This window comes from Patagioenas fasciata, chromosome 27, assembly GCF_037038585.1.
Source record: "Patagioenas fasciata isolate bPatFas1 chromosome 27, bPatFas1.hap1, whole genome shotgun sequence".
Taxonomy (NCBI): Eukaryota; Metazoa; Chordata; class Aves; order Columbiformes; family Columbidae; genus Patagioenas; species Patagioenas fasciata.
Window position 1 is genome coordinate 3,060,299 of NC_092546.1, and position 18,685 is coordinate 3,078,983.

The 18,685-nt window shown below is 59.4% G+C and overlaps 3 protein-coding genes across 7 annotated transcripts; 1 reads left to right on the top strand and 2 right to left on the bottom strand.

Moving 5' to 3' along the window:
• Positions 1–1,608: 1,608 nt before the first annotated feature.
• TNFAIP8L1 (TNF alpha induced protein 8 like 1) lies at positions 1,609–8,244 on the top strand. 3 transcript variants are annotated; one of them, XM_071799551.1, is made up of 3 exons: positions 1,609–1,813; positions 3,129–3,542; positions 6,959–8,244. In XM_071799551.1, the coding sequence occupies exon 3, from the start codon at positions 6,961–6,963 to the stop codon at positions 7,519–7,521; it is 561 nt and encodes a 186-aa protein (XP_071655652.1). In that variant the 5' UTR covers positions 1,609–1,813; positions 3,129–3,542; positions 6,959–6,960; the 3' UTR covers positions 7,522–8,244. The 3 variants fall into 3 exon arrangements, with proteins under 3 accessions (XP_071655652.1, XP_065714373.1, XP_065714375.1); XM_065858301.2 differs by lacking the exon at positions 3,129–3,542 and having other exon boundaries at positions 1,611–1,813; XM_065858303.2 differs by lacking the exons at positions 1,609–1,813; positions 3,129–3,542 and adding an exon at positions 4,416–4,641.
• A 563-nt stretch (positions 8,245–8,807) lies between these two features.
• MYDGF (myeloid derived growth factor) lies at positions 8,808–13,103 on the bottom strand. Its single transcript, XM_065858300.2, is given in 7 exon segments — positions 8,808–9,655; positions 9,983–10,055; positions 10,608–10,689; positions 10,911–10,972; positions 11,407–11,457; positions 12,878–13,055; positions 13,057–13,103. Coding segments are annotated over 7 exon segments (573 nt in total). The 3' UTR covers positions 8,808–9,575.
• A 583-nt stretch (positions 13,104–13,686) lies between these two features.
• On the bottom strand, positions 13,687–18,362 carry LOC136113230 (procathepsin L-like). Of its 3 annotated transcripts, none has more exons than XM_065858297.2 (8): positions 18,152–18,362; positions 16,286–16,411; positions 16,030–16,152; positions 15,405–15,554; positions 14,972–15,196; positions 14,736–14,904; positions 14,460–14,574; positions 13,687–13,890 (listed from the first exon to the last, which is right to left on the bottom strand). In XM_065858297.2, exons 1-8 carry the CDS (start codon positions 18,152–18,154, stop codon positions 13,791–13,793), a joined length of 1,011 nt encoding a protein of 336 aa, XP_065714369.2. In that variant the 5' UTR covers positions 18,155–18,362; the 3' UTR covers positions 13,687–13,790. The 3 variants fall into 3 exon arrangements, with proteins under 3 accessions (XP_065714369.2, XP_065714370.2, XP_071655650.1); XM_065858298.2 differs by having other exon boundaries at positions 18,213–18,354; XM_071799549.1 differs by having other exon boundaries at positions 16,286–16,491; positions 18,213–18,354.
• Positions 18,363–18,685: the final 323 nt, after the last annotated feature.

Sequence of the window (18,685 nt, forward strand, 5' to 3'; positions counted from 1 at the left end):
GCTGGCCGCCCCAATGGGATGTGCCGTGCAGGGGGAGCGGGATGGGACGCGTGACATCCCCGAGCACGGGGCGATGCTCAGCGTGCGGGAGAGGAGCCGTTGCAAACAGCATTTCATTCCATTGAAAGGAGCAGAGGAGGAAAGGCAGGGCGGAGGGGGGGGACACAGCACGCGAGCTGGCCCAGATCCTCTTTCTTCTCATTTGTTATTCTCTGCTTTTGCGCAGCGCCAGCTCTCATCCCCCGCCGATCCGCAACGGCTTCATCGACGCCAGCGGTGCCCAGTGCCACCAGTGGGATAGGGCTGGGGGGGCCCCCGCAGCGAGGCTTTGCTGGGGTGAGCCCCAGTATGGCTGCAAGCACGCACTGGGGGGAGCAGGGTGCCCCCCCACATCCCCAGTCCATCCCACCACCTTCAGTAATGGCCTGAGCAAAGCGAGCACAGTGGCTGGGGACATCCCAGCAACGAGGATGTGGGACGGGGATGCAGAACAGGGTAGCAGTGGGGACACAGGACAGGGCAGGAATGGGGACACAGGATGGGGTAGCAATGGGGACATGGGCAGCAAGAGAGACACAGGACAGCAACGGAGACACAGGACCAGGCGGTGAAGGGGATGTGGTGCTGGGCAGAAGCCGGCTGGAAGCCCTTATGTTCTGCCAGTGCTTCCCCAGCTCCATTCAGCGCCTCTTCCCAATTTGTCACCGTCTCCTTAGCCCACAGGCCTGCGCTGCTCCCGGCTAATGGCTTGTTTCCCGTTGCGGCAAGTGGCCACCAGGAACAGATGAGCCTGGGAGGGTGATTTATGCCGGGCAGGTTGATGGCACAACTGTTCGGGAGAGCGGCAACAGCTGCTCCGGCTGTTCCATCACAACATGCAGCAAATCCTGGGCAGGAGCGGGCGCTCCGGGTGGACGATGCCCCGGGGATGCTGGGCATCTCTGTGGGGTGGAGGGATGGCAGGGCTAGGGGGTGAGGAGGAGCTGGGCGGACTGAGGCTCACTTCCCAGCCACTGTGTGAGACCAGGACTCAAGTCAAGGATCTGGTTAATTCGAACTTTAATCCGATCTAAATCCCACCTTTAATCTGTTTAATTCCTTAGGATCCTGTGCGGCGGCTCCTTCCCGCGGAGAGGAGGAGGAGGATGAAGGACGGTGCTCCAACAGCCCCAGTGCTGCGGAGCTGGGGGTTGGGGGTGCAGCCTCGGCACAGCACAGCGGGCAAGCGGGGATTTTACGGGACCCTCCGGTGCTGTCCGTGCTGAGCCCGATCTACCATCGCTCTCCTGAGCTCTCGCTCAGAAGCGCCCTCGCACCCCCCAGCATCCCACGCAGGTTCCACGCGTGACCCTCTCACTACCCCCCCAGCCGGGTCCCCGTCACCCCCCAGGTCCCCGCCACCCACGCCGCTCCGTTCGAACCCGAGCGAGGCCGCGTGCCCGGTCCACACCGCGCTCCTGGGACCGTCCCACGCGCGATCCGTGCGCACCCCCGGGACCGCGGCCCCCGGGGATCCCCGCTGCGCGCTCCCATTGGCTGCTTCGTAGCAAGCCCCGCGCCGCTATTGGCTGGCACCGCCCGCCGGCCCCGCCCCCTCGCCGCACCCGGCCCCGCTCGGGACTTGGCCGCAGCCGCGGGCGGGAGGCCCGGACCCGCCGGGCACCGGGCACCGGGCACCGGGACCCGCTCGGAGAGGCGCTGGGGGGAGCGAAACTCCCCGCCCCGTTCCGTCCCGTTCCGCCCCACCCCGTCCCACCGGGGGCACCGGAGCAGCCGCGGTCCCGGCGCCGCGCTCTCCCGAGGCAGGCAGCAGGTAAGGGCCGGCCGGGCTCTGCTGCCCGCCGGTGCAGCGCTGCCGGGATCGGGCCCCCCCTCGGTAGCCCCCGGTTCCCCCGGTCCGTGGGGGTGGGCGCGCACGGTACCGTCCCGGTTCGTAGTTGTGAGTGCGGGATAGGAGCGAAGCCTCTCGTCCCCGGAGGCGAGCGCAGCCACCTCGGTCCCCCCAACCGTGTCCACCGGGCACTGGCAGCCCCGCCCGGCCCCCGGGGCAGCGCAGCCGCTGGAGCCCCGAGGCGGGGGAGACACCGAGGGTTGGGGATCCCCGACTGGTGAGCAGAGCCCGGGGCTGTTCCCGGGATCCCGTGGCCGTGCCTCAGTTTCCCCAGGGGGGTAAAACACGGGGAAAGTGCGCTCTGCCCCCTCGTTCCAGTGCAGGGACGTTCGCCCCATGGCAGCACTTGGCTTCGTGCATCGCCCCGTCCTCCCCCTGCACCCGTCCCACGGGCCCGAAGGGACAAAATTCCCCCATTCCGGGACAGATTAAACCCTTTAGCGAGGCTGGATCCAGCCTAGAGCTGGGTTTAAAACTTCCCAACTCCCACCAGCCGAAGCCTCATCGGCTCCAGAGCAGGGGCAGGATTTGGGCTGTAAATCTTCTCTCCCGACCCCAAACTCAGCACCAGATCCACATGATCCTGCGGAGCTTTTCTCCCTTCCCGGAGCAGCTTTGTCCTCGCCGATCCCCGGGCGGGAAGCATGTGATGCACCAAAGCCCCCGCCGCGGGACGGACAGACAGACAGACGGTGGTTTGGCCTGTTTCCCCCCCTTTCTGCTCCGTTTTCTACTTCCCCATGAGTCTCCCGAGCTTCTGTCTGCTCCGAGCGACGGAGAAAGGAAGTTGCTGCCAGCGCGAGAGGCTTGATGGCAGCTCGATAAAGAAAAGGAGGAAATGGAAGGCGAGACAGATGCTCCAAAATAACCCCCCCTTCCTTCTCTCCATAAAATTACCCCCTCTTCCTCTTCCTCCTCCTCTTCCTCTCTGTGCTGCAGCTGCCTCCCCTCTCCCAGGGTACAATAGTCCTGGGGGGATCCCTTGGTTTTGTCCCCCATCCCAAGTCGGCACTGAGCAGCACCCCAGGATTACACCAGGTGTATCACCCCCCCAAACCAGAGCACCCACGTTTGGCACCTCACCGTGTGCCAGGATCCCATTCCCACGCCGTGCCGGCAAACGGGAAACGCCGGCGGGGTTCACCACCCACGTCCCGGGGTTGGCATCGCCGGAGCCCCCCCTCGGATCTTTGCACAGACACGTTGGGAGAAACCAAAAAGCTGCTCCTTCCCGCAGGTGCATTCGCGGCCCCGGTGAGGGAAGGAGGTGATGGGATAGGAGAGCTCAGAGGTGGCAGGGACAATGATGGGGACATGGCTGAGAACTTGGCAATGCCACCGGAGCGAGCGGAGCAAAATGCACCGTGCGGTGCCCGGCGAGACGATGCCGCAGCATCCCTGGTCCTTACTGGCTGCAAGAAGCTCCAGTGGCCGTGTATTTATTTTGCTGGCCTTGCCAAAAAATGAGGTTTTTCTCCCCCGGGCGAGGTGTTTACTCAGTGGTTTCCTCTCTGGCCTCACCCCGCTCGGCACACACGCGCCGGACCCAGCGGCTCTCGCTGCTGTTTGCACCCATGGCAACGTGCGAGGGACGGCTGCTGCAAAAGGCTGCGTGGCTCCTTCCTTCTCCTCCTCTGCCACCCCGGCACTGGTAAAATGGGGTCTGAAAGCCAGAGGGGTCACAAGTGGTGGGGGACGGGCTGGTGGCAGCGGTCGGGCTCTCCGGTTACATCCCCATGCCGCGCTGGCCATCTCCTGTAATCCAGCGCGGCGGCAGAGTTTAATTAATTAATGGCGATTGGAGGCACCGGGAGATGATGGAAAACGATGCGGGGGACGGGGAGCAGAGCGGTGGGTGAGGATTTTGGGGGACTGGGGATGCTGGGGTGCAGAGCAGGGGAGTTTTCTGGAGCAGCAGGAGGAAACGGCGCATGGGATGGAGGGAGAACTGGGGAAATCGCCACCATAAAGTGTTTCCCTGATGCTTGTGTGTTGGAGAAAACCTGTAGCAAGACAGCTACACATTACTATGTCCCCAGCGAGGAGGAAGAGGAGGCAGAGGTGTCTTTGCTCTCAGCTGCATTTCAGAGCCGTTCCATCACACCGCACGCTTGCTCCTGTAAATTATTTAGGGGCTTTTGCTTTCCCGCATGAAATATTCAGCCGGGTGTTGGATGAGATGCTTGCGGGCTGTGTCACCATGTTCCCACCTCATGCAGACGTCCCAGCTTTCAGCCGTGCCCTTGTACCACCGCTCAGGGCTTCGACTCCCCCCCAACCTGCAAAATGGGTGGAAAACCCCCCAAAAAAGGCCTGTGACTGTCCCCAAAGCCACCGTTGGGACCACAGCCCCACCGCGCTCTTCCGGAGCAGGGAGGGACTCGGTGAAAGCAACACCCGGTTGCTCTTTTTTTGGTGAAAGAAGCTGGTTTTCAAGGGCGTTTTCATTAAAAAGAAGAAGGGGAAGGGAAGAAAACAAGCCCTGAGCTGGAAACTTCAGCGACAGGAAGGAAACGGGGGGCGGGGGGTTAGTTCAGTCTCGAATTTGCTCATTGGGGCAAGTCTTGCTTCTTCCGTGTGCCGGCAGCAGCCCCTCCGCAAACAATGGGGTCGCGGGGCCCTTCCCAGCGGGAAAACGGCTCGTTCCGGTGAAACCCCCCGGCCGGTGCTGAGTCAGCAGGTTCTGGTGATGCTGCGGGTGGTGCTGGGTGAACCGGGCTGGCGCTGAGCAGGAGCGACGGCGCTGGGAGGTGAGCGGGGGTTTCCTGGGGGCTTGCAGAGGGCGGCCTGCAGAACAGGCACTGCAGAAGGAGCAGGTTGTGGTTTTGGGGGGCTAGGGAAGAACGGCTTTGTGCCTCAGTTTCCCCCCACGAGCAACACGTCCTCCTGGTCCCTGGCAGGAGAGGGCTGCGTTATTCAGCGCTGGGAGCGGAAGGTTAATGTGTTGTTATAGTCGCTAATTAGGAGCCGTGGGCGCGCGGGGCAGCTCGTGAGAGCCAGCACTTCCTATTTTTCACGGCTCCATCGCTGGAGTTTGCACTCGCTTTATGGCTACAGGCGTGCAAATTCTGATTTATCAGGGCACCGCTCCCTGCGGGGAGCACAGGACACCCCACAACCACCGTGGGACACAAGGGAGGGGACAGCCAGGGTGACAACGCCGCGGCAAAGCCCTTTGTAAAGAGGGAAGATGGAGCCGTGTGGGCTCTGCCCGTCCCTCCAGGCTCGGCTCCTGCAGCACCTTGTGGATGGGGCTGTTGGCCTAAAATGAGCCCAAGCTGCCTACAGCTCGGCGAGAGCAGCCTCTGCTTTGTCATTTCTCTCTTATTAAGAGCGAGAGCCTCGGCTCGAAGCTCACGCTGGCAAAAATCAATGTTTTCGCGTTGAGGGAAATACTTACAAACCTCCGTCGTTTTCCTAAGGGCTGTAAATAACGCTGCGTGTGGCAGCTCGCGTGGTGCCGCCGATGGCAGCTCCGTTACCGCTCGCTTCAATTCACGCCCTCGCAAAGCATCGGTCGAGCTCGGGGAGCCAGTGGCTGGAATGTTCTGAGGCTCAGTGTGCACCGTCCTTGCACAACGGCTGCATTTGCACCACAGCGCTTGCACGACGGCTGCAGTTTGCACCACAGCCCTTGCATGATGGCTGCATTTGCACCACAGCCCTTGCACAACTGCTGCATTTGCACCTCGGCCCTTGCACGACGGCTGCGGTGAGAAGGAACCTGGGCACCGTAGGGTGTCCAAACCCCAGGGGTTTGCTCCCTAGAGCCTGGCGTGTGCTCCATCGCAGGAGCAGCAGGATTGGGGTCCCCAGGACGGGGTGGTGCTTGGTGACAGGGACAGACTTGGTTCTGTGCTGTGGCTGCAGATGAGACCCCCCACTCCTCTCCTCTCCATATCCCTGGCCGATTTATCCATCCGTTCTCGCCCCAGCAGCGTGCTTGAGCTTCAACAGCTCCTCTCCCCTCCCCAGTGATGCATTCCTAGTGCAATCCCACCCCTTCCCCGCTCTCGCTGCCCGTGCCGCACACATAAAGCAACCCCGGTCCCTGCCCATCCATCCCGGCGCAGGAGCCGCTTGTTCTCCTGCTGTTTTTCGCCTTCCCCGTGATTTGTAGCTCTGCGATTTTACGGGGCGAGATACATCTTCAGGGTCAGCGGCGTTTTATTCATTCGCAGTGGTTTTTAAAGCCATCATCTGCCTAAGACGGTGGGTTTGGTCCCACCAGGAGTTGGGCTGTAGGTGAGGCGGGGGTGAGGTTTCTACCTTGCTGAATTATTCACCCTGGTGTTGATGCTCGTGCTGCTCCAGAGGACGCTGAGACGGTGGCAGAATGGGTCTGAGCTCCGGGAAAAAGGGCTTTGACATGTCGGTGGGTGCTGCAAACCGGCCGCGCGGCTCCGGCCTCGGCGGGCCGGCCGTGGCACGTGGCTGTGCCGGCTGCCGCGGTGACTCAGCCATCACCTGGGTTTGTCCCCAGCTCACCCTGCAGGAAGTGAGTCAGGTTTTAAGGAAGAAAAATGTGAAAATGATGGGGGAAGAGTCCTTCCGGCACCGGGAGGAAGGGCGGCGCCGGGCATGGGACGGGACGGGGATGGAGGCTCAGGTAGGAAGACCTTGTTCCCCTCCAGCGCTGCCTGTCACGCTGGAGCTTCTCCCCAGATTTTGGGGGAAGGAAGGTGGGAACACCCTGTAACTCACCCCACCAACAAATCCCCGGGTGGGAGCTCAGCTCTGGCCTGCCCTGGCACCCGGGAGCTCCTCTCAGTCTTGAGATGCTCTTTGTCCTCCTAAAAGGATCATTGGATAGTTTAGGCAGGAAGGGACCTTCCCAGCTCCCCCAGTGCCACCCCTGCCATGAGCAGGGACATCTTCACCAGCTCAGGTTGCTCAGAGCCCCGTCCAGCCTGGCCTGGGATGTCTCCAGGGATGGTTCATCCACCACCTCTCTGGCCAACCTGGGCCAGGCTCTCACCACCCTCAAAAGGCTGCGTGGGAAGGAGTGGAGACAGGGTCTGATCCAGGGCATGGGCTGAACTCTGTGTGTGCCTCTTCCCCCTGCAGAGATGGACACCTTCAGCACCAAGAACCTGGCCCTGCAGGCCCAGAAGAAGCTCTTGAGCAAGATGGCAACCAAGAGCATAGCCAACGTCTTCATCGATGACACCAGCAGCGAGATCTTGGATGAGCTCTACCGGGCCACCAAGGAGTACACCCACAACCGCAAAGAGGCCCAGAAGATCATCAAAAACCTCATCAAGATCGTCATGAAGTTGGGCGTGCTCTACCGCAACGGGCAGTTCAGCCCCGAGGAGCTGCTGGTGATGGAGCGTTTCCGCAAGAAGGTCCATACCTTGGCCATGACGGCCGTCAGCTTCCACCAGATAGACTTCACCTTCGACCGCAGGGTCATGTCGGGTGTCCTCACGGAGTGCCGGGACCTGCTGCACCAGGCTGTCAATGGCCACCTGACGGCCAAGTCCCACTCCCGCATCAACCACGTCTTCAACCACTTTGCGGACTACGAGTTCCTCTCAGCTCTCTATGGGCCGTCCGAGCCTTACCGCACCCACCTGAAGAGGATCTGCGATGGGGTTAACAAGATGCTGGAGGAGGACAACATCTGAAGGTGGCCAAGATGGCAGCGATGCCGGACCCTGCCTCCTGTGAGACCGAGGACAGGACGTACGCCTGTTTTGACCATCACCAGGCTTGGTGTCCTCTTCTCCTCTGCAGTGCTAACTCGTTTTCTCCTCATTTCTACAAAAGATTGAACCTCTTGACTTTGTCCAACCCTTGCCCGGGGTCTGCAAACCGCCCTGTGCTGGGCTGAGTCCTTTCCAGGTGATCCTGGGCTCCTCCTGTCCACTTTGATTTCCCTTTTTCCACCAAGTGCTCTTAGCTGAGAGTCCGGGGAACTGGGACTCATCACCTTGAACTCTTATCGTCACCCTCCTGGGGGGAAAAACCAAACCAAAGACTGGTGGTGCGTTAACACCTCTAAGGTGTCTCTGGCCGGGTGGGAAGTTGCTTGGATGAACGGTTGTGGAGCACCAGGGTTGTTTTCCAGTAGCTCCATGACATAGTGGGAGCAAATTAAGGTCCAGGCTTGTGCTGCCCAGGGTAGGAAGGTGCTTCTTGACCTCACCTGGGCTCCTTTCCTCCATCCAAGAGCCATCTCCCCGCATGACGGTACCGCTGTGATGGCTCTGACACCTTCCTCAGTGGTTCTCCAAAGCTCTCCCTGGGATTTCATACATTTTCTGTCTCCTTGACTGAGTTATGGTTGTTATTTTTTTAGCAAATGCTGTAGCCCTGATGAGTTATTTAAATAAACTCACCTGTTTGGCCTGGGTGCTCCATGCGGTTGTTACAAAGGCAGGTGACAGCGAGAAAATCCGCACCGGGGGCAGCTGGCGTTGTCTTTTGAATGGCGATTACTCCCCGTGGCCTGAGGCTTTTAGTCTCCGTCCCCTGGCATCACTGCAGGAGCTCTGGGCTCTGCATGGCCAGCGCTGAATAGTGGGAGGAAATTGGGTGTAAAACCCGGCAGCAAAGGTCTGGGGGGAACAAAACTCGCTCCTCTGCATCCTCTTGCTACACAGGGGGAGCTACAAAAGCACCACCCTGATGGGGGCAACTTTGCAGAATTCAAAGTTGGAAATGCGTTGTGCGCTCGCAGTGTGGACGCGCCAGCCGTGCCCGGCTTCCGACCCACCTTTGAACACCAAAAGTTGGCCTTTTAGCGTATGAGATGGTGCACATCTAAGCCGGGCTTATCTCCGTGACCTTCTTGTGCCTCCCGTCCCATGGGATGTCTCCAGGCGCGGGAGCTGCCAGCGCTCGTGGGCTCGTGGCCGAGCAAATGCCGCAGGTGGCGCCGCTCGGGGCAGAGCAAACTCAGGCCAGAGCGTGATGCTTTCTTTCTTTATTTGCGTTGTATTTACACAGGAGAGGAATTCCACGTTCCCTCACTGTTATGACTCTAGATAAGAAAAAAATCACTTCTGTATGTAGAAAACAGTCCTGCGGTTGTACTGAGACATGAAAAGTGTTTGCTCGGATTGATTCCTGGGTTGTGTCAGAATAAGCAGCTCCGAGTGATCCCAACCTGCGCTCTGCACCAGGGCAGGTCCACAACATCCTCCCATTGATGGTTTTCAGTAGCCACACTCACCAAAGAGCCTGAGAGCTTTGGCCAACTCCATCCCTTCCTTGCCCCTCCCATTCAATTTCATTATTTCCTCCCGTCACGCTTGCAAAGAGGGAGAAATCCCATCTCCCCTCCAGAGGCTACAGAGTTAACAACTTCTCCTTGAGCAAACCACGGTTAAATCCAGCCGCTTATCTCCCCACATTGCTCTTCCGAGCAAGGGAGATAAGTTCGGGGGGAGCTTTCCCCTATGCAGCAGATCAGCCAAGCAGAAAGTGGGAGGCAGCACGGCTGGCTGCAGATCAGGAGGATTCCAGCTGCAAAGCACATTGTTACTCTGACACAAGACAGAATATATCTGTCTTAACACCTCCGAGTGCCTCGTGTTGGACCCTGGCACGTTTTAATATGGAAAAACATAAAAAGGTTTGGCCAACCCCCCCCCAAAAAACCCCGCAGTTAACAAATAATCCTCTTTACTGCCGTGTTCTTCCGGCTAAAACACGCGGCCCAGTCCTGGCCTCGGGGTCACAGCTCGTCACGGGGCGTTTTTGCTACGATCATGAGTTTGGACAGTTCGAAACGGAACTTGCCTTCCCTGTGAGAGACTGGAGAGAGAAAACAAGCGCGGGATCAACAGATGGTAAGGCACGAACAAAACAGCCCTGCTGGTTCCCTTCCAGGACGATAAAAGCCAGCAAGTCGGGCATTGCACTTCCTTCTTATGCACACGCCAAGCGTGTTGTGATAAACCCCTTCTTCCCCTGTGCTAATTCAACATTTACGCCGGGATGGGACCCACAAAATGCTGCTGGCAGCTCTGGATCGAAAGCATGCACTGTCCTGTACATTGTCATCAATCTGTGTTTAGCTGAAACCCTCAGCTCCTGCAGACACACCAGCCCCTTCTTCACACAGTTCTCTCGATCACAAACCTGTTGTTTCGGTGATTTCAAATTCTTCCTGTTTTAAGGGGACGTCGCTTTGTCCACCCGCTGCAGCTTGAGACTGAAACGGGAAGGAAGAACATTGAAGCAGCTGAGGCAGTTCAAGAAGTTACTGCATTTAGAAGTAAACAAGCAAGCAGCACATTTTGAAGAGGGAAGTTGGGTTTTAAGAATGTGGAGTGAAAGAATTAAATCCACAAAGGAAATCTAAAGGAAAATCTCTGGCCATGTTTCCATTTCCCATTAAAGACGCCTGTGTCCTTCGGGTGACTGCAAGCGTCACACCGGAGACTGGGAAATGGGAGAGTGAACCAGACAAAAGCACCAGCGGCGGTTTTATTTACTTTGCCACGTGCAATTTGTCGAGGCAAATCACGACTCCCCGTGTGCAGCGCACACCGTGTCTTTTAGAGTCACCGACGCCAAATCGATGGCGTTGAGGGAGCAGAAATAAAACAGCGCAGGAGAACCCACCTGCGGCCGCTCTCCTGACCACACCGCTCTCTAATTAGGGATGTGGTAGAGGATATTTTATTGCACAGATGTCAAATAAACATTTTCCACGTCCAATTCATGTGTTAGAGCAGCCCCCCGCGTGCCAGCTGGGACTTACATAAGCCATGGCGTGCTCTATCTTGGCTCCTTTCACTTCAGCTTTAAACTGGGTGAAGAAGAGATACGACTTCCCTTGGGGCCTGAAACAAGAAAGGAGAGTTTTTGACAGGGGCAGAGAGGGCGGAGGTGCAGACACACTCAGGATTCACGGCCACCTCTGGCTCTCTTGGAGCTCCATCTAGCGCAGAGGGTGGCCAGGGGGGAGCCATTTCTCACCCACCGCCTGGAGGAGGGTCCCTTGCCCAGATCCCACCTGCCCTCTTGTTGCTTTGCCCTCAGCGTTCAGGGTTAAAGAACGAACCTCCAGACGGAGCAGGAGAAGAGCAGGTTGTCCTCGCTGACTCCAATGTTCATCTGCCATTGCTGCAGAGGGCAAAAAGGTCCAAAGAGTTAATGTGGGGAAGAGCCTCGCGCTTTCCGCTGCCCCCAAGGCTGCTCACCTCCCCTCCCAACCAATTGTAGAAAATAACATAACTATGCAATAGTTGCAGATGGCCCCTTTTACTCAAGGCCTGGTTGCCCTCCCTCTCCGTAACTTCATTAATACAGTTACAGAAAAGAGTTAAAAGTCTCGTTTCCCTTTGTGCTAAAAGTACCTGATGCTAACAGGACTTGCAGGTAAGAAATGTGTATCTGAACAGCACTCAGTGCAGCAGCAAGACGAGCTGCAAAAGCTGCAAAACCCCTCAAGCCTCCTAAAGAACACAGGATTTACGCCTGTGAGGCCATTCCTACCAACTGGGGTACAAAAATGACACTCCCTGTTCTCCAGAGACTTGAAGGTTTGCCCGACTCACCTCGTTGGTTCCGCCCTGAGCTGAGTATGTGAAGGTGCAGGTGTAATCCCCCTGGAAGAGAAGATCACAGAATGTCAGGGGTTGAAGGGCCCTGGAAAGCTCATCCAGTGCAATCCCCCCATGGAGCAGGAACACCCAGCTGAGGTTCCACAGGAAGGTGTCCAGGCGGGTTTGAATGTCTGCAGAGAAGGAGACTCCACAACCTCCCTGGGCAGCCTGGGCCAGGCTCTGCCACCCTCACCGGGAACAAGTTTCTTCTCATATTCAAGTGGAACCTCCTGTGTTCCAGTTTGCACCCATTGCCCCTTGTCCTGTCACTGGTTGTCACCCAGAAGAGCCTGGCTCCATCCTCCTGACACTGCCCCTTTCCATATTGATCCCCAGGAATGAGTCCCCCCTCAGTCTCCTCTTCTCCAGCTCCAGAGCCCCAGCTCCCTCAGCCTTTCCTCACACGGGAGATGCTCCACTCCCTTCAGCATCTTGGTGGCTGCGCTGGACTCTCTCCAGCAGTTCCCTGTCCTTCTGGAACTGAGGGGCCACAACTGGACACAAGATTCCAGGGGTGGTCTCCCCAGGGCAGAGCAGAGGGGCAGGAGAACCTCTCTGACCTACTGACCACCCCCTTCTAACCCACCCCAGGTACCATTGGCTTCCTGGCCACAAGGGCCCAGTGCTGGCTCATGGTCACCCTGCTGTCCCCAGGACCCCCACGTCCCTTTCCCCTATGCTGCTCTCTAATAGCTCATTCCCTAACCTATAGATGAAGATAAGGAGCCATGCTTGAGCAGAACCTTCTCTTTATTCACCATCAGCCACTTCCTGGTGAGAATGTGAGATCTGAGGACACCTGAGCTGTCACCCTGGTGGTGACACAGAACACACCACGTCCTCATCTGGAGCAGCCGGTGCTGTGGACCCTCTGGGCGTCAGCAGGACTGTGTGTTCTGGGGACCCCCTTCTCCATTGGATCCCCTCCTCTTGGTGATTCCCCTTCCCATGGAGACCTCATTGCTTCGAGACTCCTTTCCCCTGGTGATCCCTCCCCTTGGGTACCTCCTCCCTTTGGAGCTCACTTTGGAAACCCCTTTCTCCTTGGGGGACACCCTCCATTCAAGCCTCACTCCCATGGCACCTCCTCTCCATGGTGACTGTCCCACCTTGGGGACTCATTTTCCTTAGGGACTCCATTCTGCTGGAGAACCCCCCCTTGGAAACCTCCTTCTCTTTGGGGGCCCCCCTCCTCCCTAGACCCCCCTGCCTTTGGAGACCCCCCTTGGGAGCCCCTCTCCCCCAGGGGTCTCCCCGCCCATAGCAACCAGCCCCAGCAACCGACCCGGATTCCCCCCCATGTCCCGCCTTCCTCCGCTGACAGCCAATCCCCGCGGCGGGAGGCGGGAGCGACGTGCGCCGCAGCCAATCAGTGAGAGGCGCGTACCCTCTCCTCACCCCCTTCCCCTCCTCGATCCCTCACCAGGCTCCGGGAGAAGGAATGAACCTCCCCGCCGGGCCGCACGTCGAACTCGGCCGTGCTCGATTCCTCCGCCGCCCGGGCCGCCAGGCACAGCAGGGCGGCGGGCAGCAGCGCGGCCCACAGCCGCCGGCCGCTCCTCCCGCTGGGCGCCGCCATCTTGGAAAGGAAGCCCTGGCCACGGTGGGCGGGCGGGGTCAACGCGTGCGGCTGGCGCCCGGGCGGCCATCTTGGATGTGGGCAAGGAGCCCGGGCGGGTTAACCCTTGGGGGGCCGCGGTGGGGACAAAGGACGCTGGGTTATGGGACAAGGGGACAGGGAGACAGCAGCCCTAGGGCTGTGCCACGGCTCTGCTGTGTGTTGGGTCCCACAGGGAACGTGGGGGAGCCATGGGACATTTTGGGGTCCCCATGCTGCCCCTGGCCACATCCGAACCCCTGCATCCCCTCTCACCCGACCTTGCTGGGCCGTGCATGGCACCAAATGCCCCAAGTTGTTCAGGAAAGGGAGGAAATAAAAAGCAGGATTTGGGGGGGAAAGGTTCATTTTCTGGCTGGTCACAGAGGTTTAGTGGGATAAAGGGCTGTTTTTAAAAGAGCCGGGGCTGCAGGGGCAGCGGTGTTGGCGGCCACAGCCAGAAAATCCAGCCCTGGGAGAAAAAAGGGGCCATGAGAGGGGAAGGAGATGGACGAGGAAAAAGCACCGAGAAAGCGCCGTTTCTGAGCATCACACGGAGGGAGCTTCGCCTTTCCCACCGGGAACAGGACGGGCCACCAAACCCTGCTCGGCCCCACTTTGCAGGCGCACAGTGATTAGCTGTACCGCTTTTAATTGCTTCTCACCACACACAAGGAAAAAGGCCTTTTGTTTCCAGAAGGCAGCGGCTGTGGATGCGCAGCAGGACAGGGCTGGCCGGTCACAGCGAGGGGAAGCTGGCCTGGTTGGCCACCCCGCACTGGTTGTGGGCTCCCTTCAGCAGGCGCAGGTAGCCCCGCTCGCCCCACAGCTCCGACCAGCTGCAGGGACAGATGGGGAGTGAGCATGGCCGTGTTCACACACACACACACACAGAGTCTTTTGGGGTGGGAAAGACCCTTGAAATCAGAGTCCAACCGTAACCCAGCCCTGTCCCTGCCCCATGTCCTGAGAACCTCATGTCCGTCTGTCCAGCCCTCCAGGGATGGTGACTCCAGCACTGCCCTGGGCAGCCTGTTCCAATGCCCCACAGCCCTTTGGGGAAGAAATTGTTCCCCACATCCAACCTCAACCTCCCCTGGTGCAACTTGAGGCCGTTTCCTCTGCTCCTGGCGCTTGTTCCTGGGGAGCAGAGCCCGACCCCCCTGGCTCCAAGCTCCTTTCAGGCAGTTCAGAGATCAGAAGGTCTCCCCTCAGCTCCTGTTCTCCAGCTGAACCCCCCAGGTCCCTCAGCCGCTCCCATCACACTTGTGCTCCAGCCCCTCACCAGCTCCGTTCCCTTCTCTCAACTCGCTCCAGCACCTCAAGGGTTTTCTTGGCATGAGGGGCCCAGAACTGCCCCCAGGACTCGAGGTTTGGCCTCCCCAGTGCAGACGCCCTCAGCCCTCACCTGTTCTTCAGGATCCAGTAGCTGACGTTGTGCCCGTTGTCCTGGCTGGTGCCGTAGCCCACGGCCAACATGCCGTGGTTCACCCGCTGGCTGCAGAGCGCGCTGCTGAAGACGCCTGTGGAGAGCAGAGCTGCGGAACCAGCCCCGGTCGCCCCTTCTCCAGCCAAAGGCAGAATGGCGGGTCCTGCTCCCCCGGGACTCAGCAACTCACCCACCCCACGGCAAGGCAGCTCTGCCTCAGTTTACCCACCCGCACTGTGAAGGTTGACACAGTACCTGACTTGTAGAAGTGGAAATGGAAGCCGCTGGCGTCCACCGCCACAGACACAGGGCCCACGGTCGCCACCGCCTGCTCCAGCGCCGTCTCATTGCCCTGGGCCACCAGCCAGATGGCCGAGCAGTTGGCCGCCCTATCCCGCGGGTTGTATCGGCAGCTGGAGGTGTCCTGAGAGGAGGGACAGAGTGACACTGCGGCTGGGACCTGTGTCCCCAGGGCCACCCGTGTCCCTTACCGTGGCCATGTAGGGGTAGACGTGCTCCGAGTTCAAGCCGCCATTGTCCCGCACGTACTGGAAGGCGCGGGTCATGTAGCCGCCATGGCAGCCGTTGTTGCCCAGCTTGCGGGAGCAGTCGATGAGGTTCTGCTCGCTCAGCACCGCCGGCTTCCCTGCCCACTTGAACACCAGCCCCTCCAACGCCCCCGTGGCGCTGAACGCCCAGCACGACCCGCAGTGCCCCTGGGTGGGATGGGGACAGCGCAGCGGTCACAGCGTCACCCCAAACCCACCGCACCGGGATCCCATCGCCCCACTGCTGCTCTGCAGCTGCCGAACTGCAGCAGCCGGAACCACAGCCCAGCTTCTCTGGGTTGCCCTGGTTTTGGTGCTTGGGGATGCTGCTGCTTGTTTCTGCTGCCCAGACACCCGCTCCCCACCCCATGCCCACCTGGTTCTTTACGGGTGTCACGTAGCCCTTGGCTCTCCAATCCACCTCTGCCGGGGTCTTCACGGCCGCCGATGCCTGGAAGAGCAGCGCTGGCTCCTCCTGCTGCGCTGGCGCGAAGCCGTTCAGGAGCTGGTTGAACTCCTCGTCTGTCTGCAGGTCACCAAGGGAAAATGCGCGTGGTGCCACAAGTGCCCGGATGGCAGCACCGCGGGTCCACACCGGCCGTTTGAACCCCGCAAACAGCCCAGCCCTGGGGCACCCACAGCTCCCAGTGGTGAGGGGTAGCTGGTCCCCGGGTGCGTCAAGAGGTTCCTGTTACCCAGATCCAGCCCTGGGTGCATCAAGAGGTCCCAAATCCCCACATCCAGCCCTGTGTACATCAAGAGGTCCCAAATCCCCAAATCCGGCCCTGTGTGCATCAAAAGGTCCCAAATCCCCATATCCAGTTCTAGGTGCATCAAAAGGTCCCAAATCCCCAGATGCAGCCCTGGGTGCACCAAGAGACCCCAAATCCCCAGATGCAGCCCTGGGTGCATCAAGAGACCCCAAATCCCCAGATGCAGCCCTGGGTGCATCAAGAGGTCCCCAGATCAGTCCCAGGTTTGCGGGTCCCCGGGGCAGGTACCAGGTCCCCATAGTGGTTCATTTCCAGACGGAACTGGTGCTGCCCCTGCGACTCCTCCCAGTTGTGCTGCTGGATGCGCCGCAGGTTCTTCTCCCAAACCTCCCTCCGGGCAGCCTCGATCTCCTGCCAGGGACAGAGGGATCAGAAACGTCCCCCGGGAGCACAGGGACATGGGATGGGGTGGGGGCAGATGGGTGGCTCTGGGTGAGACCCCCTGGAACCAGCCCCAGTGTGTGCTGGGAGGGACAGGACCTACCCCTGGGTACTCCTTGGCGTGGAGGCTCTTCCACCCTTCCCAGGCCGCCTCCAGCGCAGGGTCCAGCGCCGCGGTGCAGCCCAGCAGCGCCAGCAGCAGCCCCAGCCGTGGGGACATGGCACCCGGCTGGGGGGAACGGTGACACTGGGGTCAGGGGGGCCCTGGGCTGAGCGCCATGGGCTGGGCTGGGAGCAGGATGAGTCCCCCTAAACACAGGTTTGAGGTGCAGGGGGAGGCAGAAAAATGCAAACAGTAGCATGGGAGATTTAGAGAAGATATAAGGAAGGAATTGTTGCCCTGAGGGTGGTGAGAGCCTGGCCCAGGTTGGGCAGAGAGGTGGTGGCTGAACCATCCCTGGAGACATCCCAGGCCAGGCTGGACGGGGCTCTGAGCAACCTGAGCTGGTGAAGATGTCCCTGTCATGGCAGGGGTGGCACTGGGGAGGTCCCTTAACCCAAACCACCCTGTGACTCTCCGCTGGTTCCATCAGGGGGATCAGTTTTTGTGCGGTCACGATGCCGCTGTGACAGGAGCTTCAGGAGGTCCCAGCTGTCCTGTGGGTGGCACTTAACTGTCCTTTATGGGACAGGAACGAGCAGCTCGGTGAGGCAGCAGAGCAGGGGAGGCAAACACAGACAGGCACAAGAGCTCGGCGGCGCAGGAGCCGCGGCCGCTGGGTGGGATGGAGCTGTTTGCACTTGCAAGCGGATGAAATCTGCACCAGCAGCAACCGCGCCGGCCTCCGAGCGAGCGGCTGCAACCGGAGATAAGATGGTTTTCTGCCCTCCGCACCGCCGACTGAAGCCTCGCATCTGTCCCAGCGCGGCGCTCGACCCGCGCGTACGTGCTTCCCCGAAATCCCTCCACGAGGATTTTCCAATATCGCTTTACACCCTTTTCTTTGTGCCAGCGGCCACACGCTGCCCTCCCCCAGCCCCATCCCAGCCCCATCCCAGCCCCCCCGCGCTGCAGCCATTTGTCTTCCCTCCCCAGTCGCCTCCTTTGATGGACCCTGGTATTTCAGAGCCACCTCAGTCATTTGGGGGTAGAGCCACGCAGCTCACGGCCGGGAGCAGGGATCAAATGCCCCTCATCACCCAGCACAGTTTCCACTGACGTGGCTTTCCAAGCGCCGTCATCGCACCTCGATTCCACGCGCCTCTCCGAGCTAATTTTGGCACTCGAGCTGTGTTTTTGTTTTAAAAATAAGCCCTCCAGAACATCTGCTCTCTCCTCCTGCATCCTCCGCCTAAAAATAAAGCCCCACGTGGCGGGTTTTCGTGGGAGAAATGCCTCCCAAGCCACTCTCATGCTCAGGTTCTTGAGGAAAAGTCGCTTTCTGCCCCATTTCCCCAGCAGCCGCTGCTTCCTCCGGCCGTTACCCCTTGCTCAGGAAATTATCTCAACCTCACATTGCAGCTGCGAATCCTCTGGTCAAGAGAAACACCCTGAAGCAGGGGCTGCATTGAGAGAAACCAGCACCCCAAACTGGGCTGCACCAGGACAAACAAACACCCCGAATGGTGTCTGCACCGTGGCCATCGCCTCCCACACCAATCGCGTTTCGATCCCCTCGGAAGACCCCGTTCCATACGGAAAAAGCTCAGGATTGCAATGGGCGATTTCCTGGTTAATGCCTCCTTGGGATTCTCAAAAAGAAGCAAAGCAACCCCCCCTTTTTTATGGTGTTAAATAAACCTGCAGCTTCAGAAGGAGCTCGGAGGATCAAAGGAGCTGACAGGTCTGTAAACTCTTTCAGACAAGAGCGTGTTGCGGACATTTTAGGAAACGCTTGCTCTTTTAGGACAGGATAAAACGCAGTTTGAGGCTGAAAAGAAGCAAACCCTGTAAAATAAAGCTGCTTACCATGCACCAGCACCCACCCGGCTCTAAGGGCAGCAGGGAGAAGGGGGAGCGACTGTTCTACCTGCGGATTTCTCTCAAGGAAACTTCAGAGATGTGCAACTTCCTCCATCGTGTCCCCTTCCGCCCCTCCGACCTCAAATACTGCTCTGGGGTTACCCAGCGGGGCGTGCAGCCACAGCTAAAACACAACGGCAATAGCGGGGACAAGAAGGGGGGGCAACAAATCCACTCGTGTCCAGAAAACAAAACACTCCGGCTGTAAGATGCTTTGCATTTAAAACAAAAGCCTCCAGCTCGCATCCTCGGGGTGTTTAAGAGCGGATTAATGAATGCCTGAGCCTTGCAGAGAAAGAAAGAGCAAGGCCGGGTTTTGCAAGCGCTGAGCTTGGGGAGGGCGAGCGCGGGCAGGCCCAGCACCTGCACCGAGCAGCTCCCCGAGTCCCAGCGTGGGAGGGGAGGCTGGAAGCGCTGGGATCCGAGCAGCTGCGTCCCCCCGGGTCACGGGAGTCGGGGCGCGGTACCAACCCCGGTGCC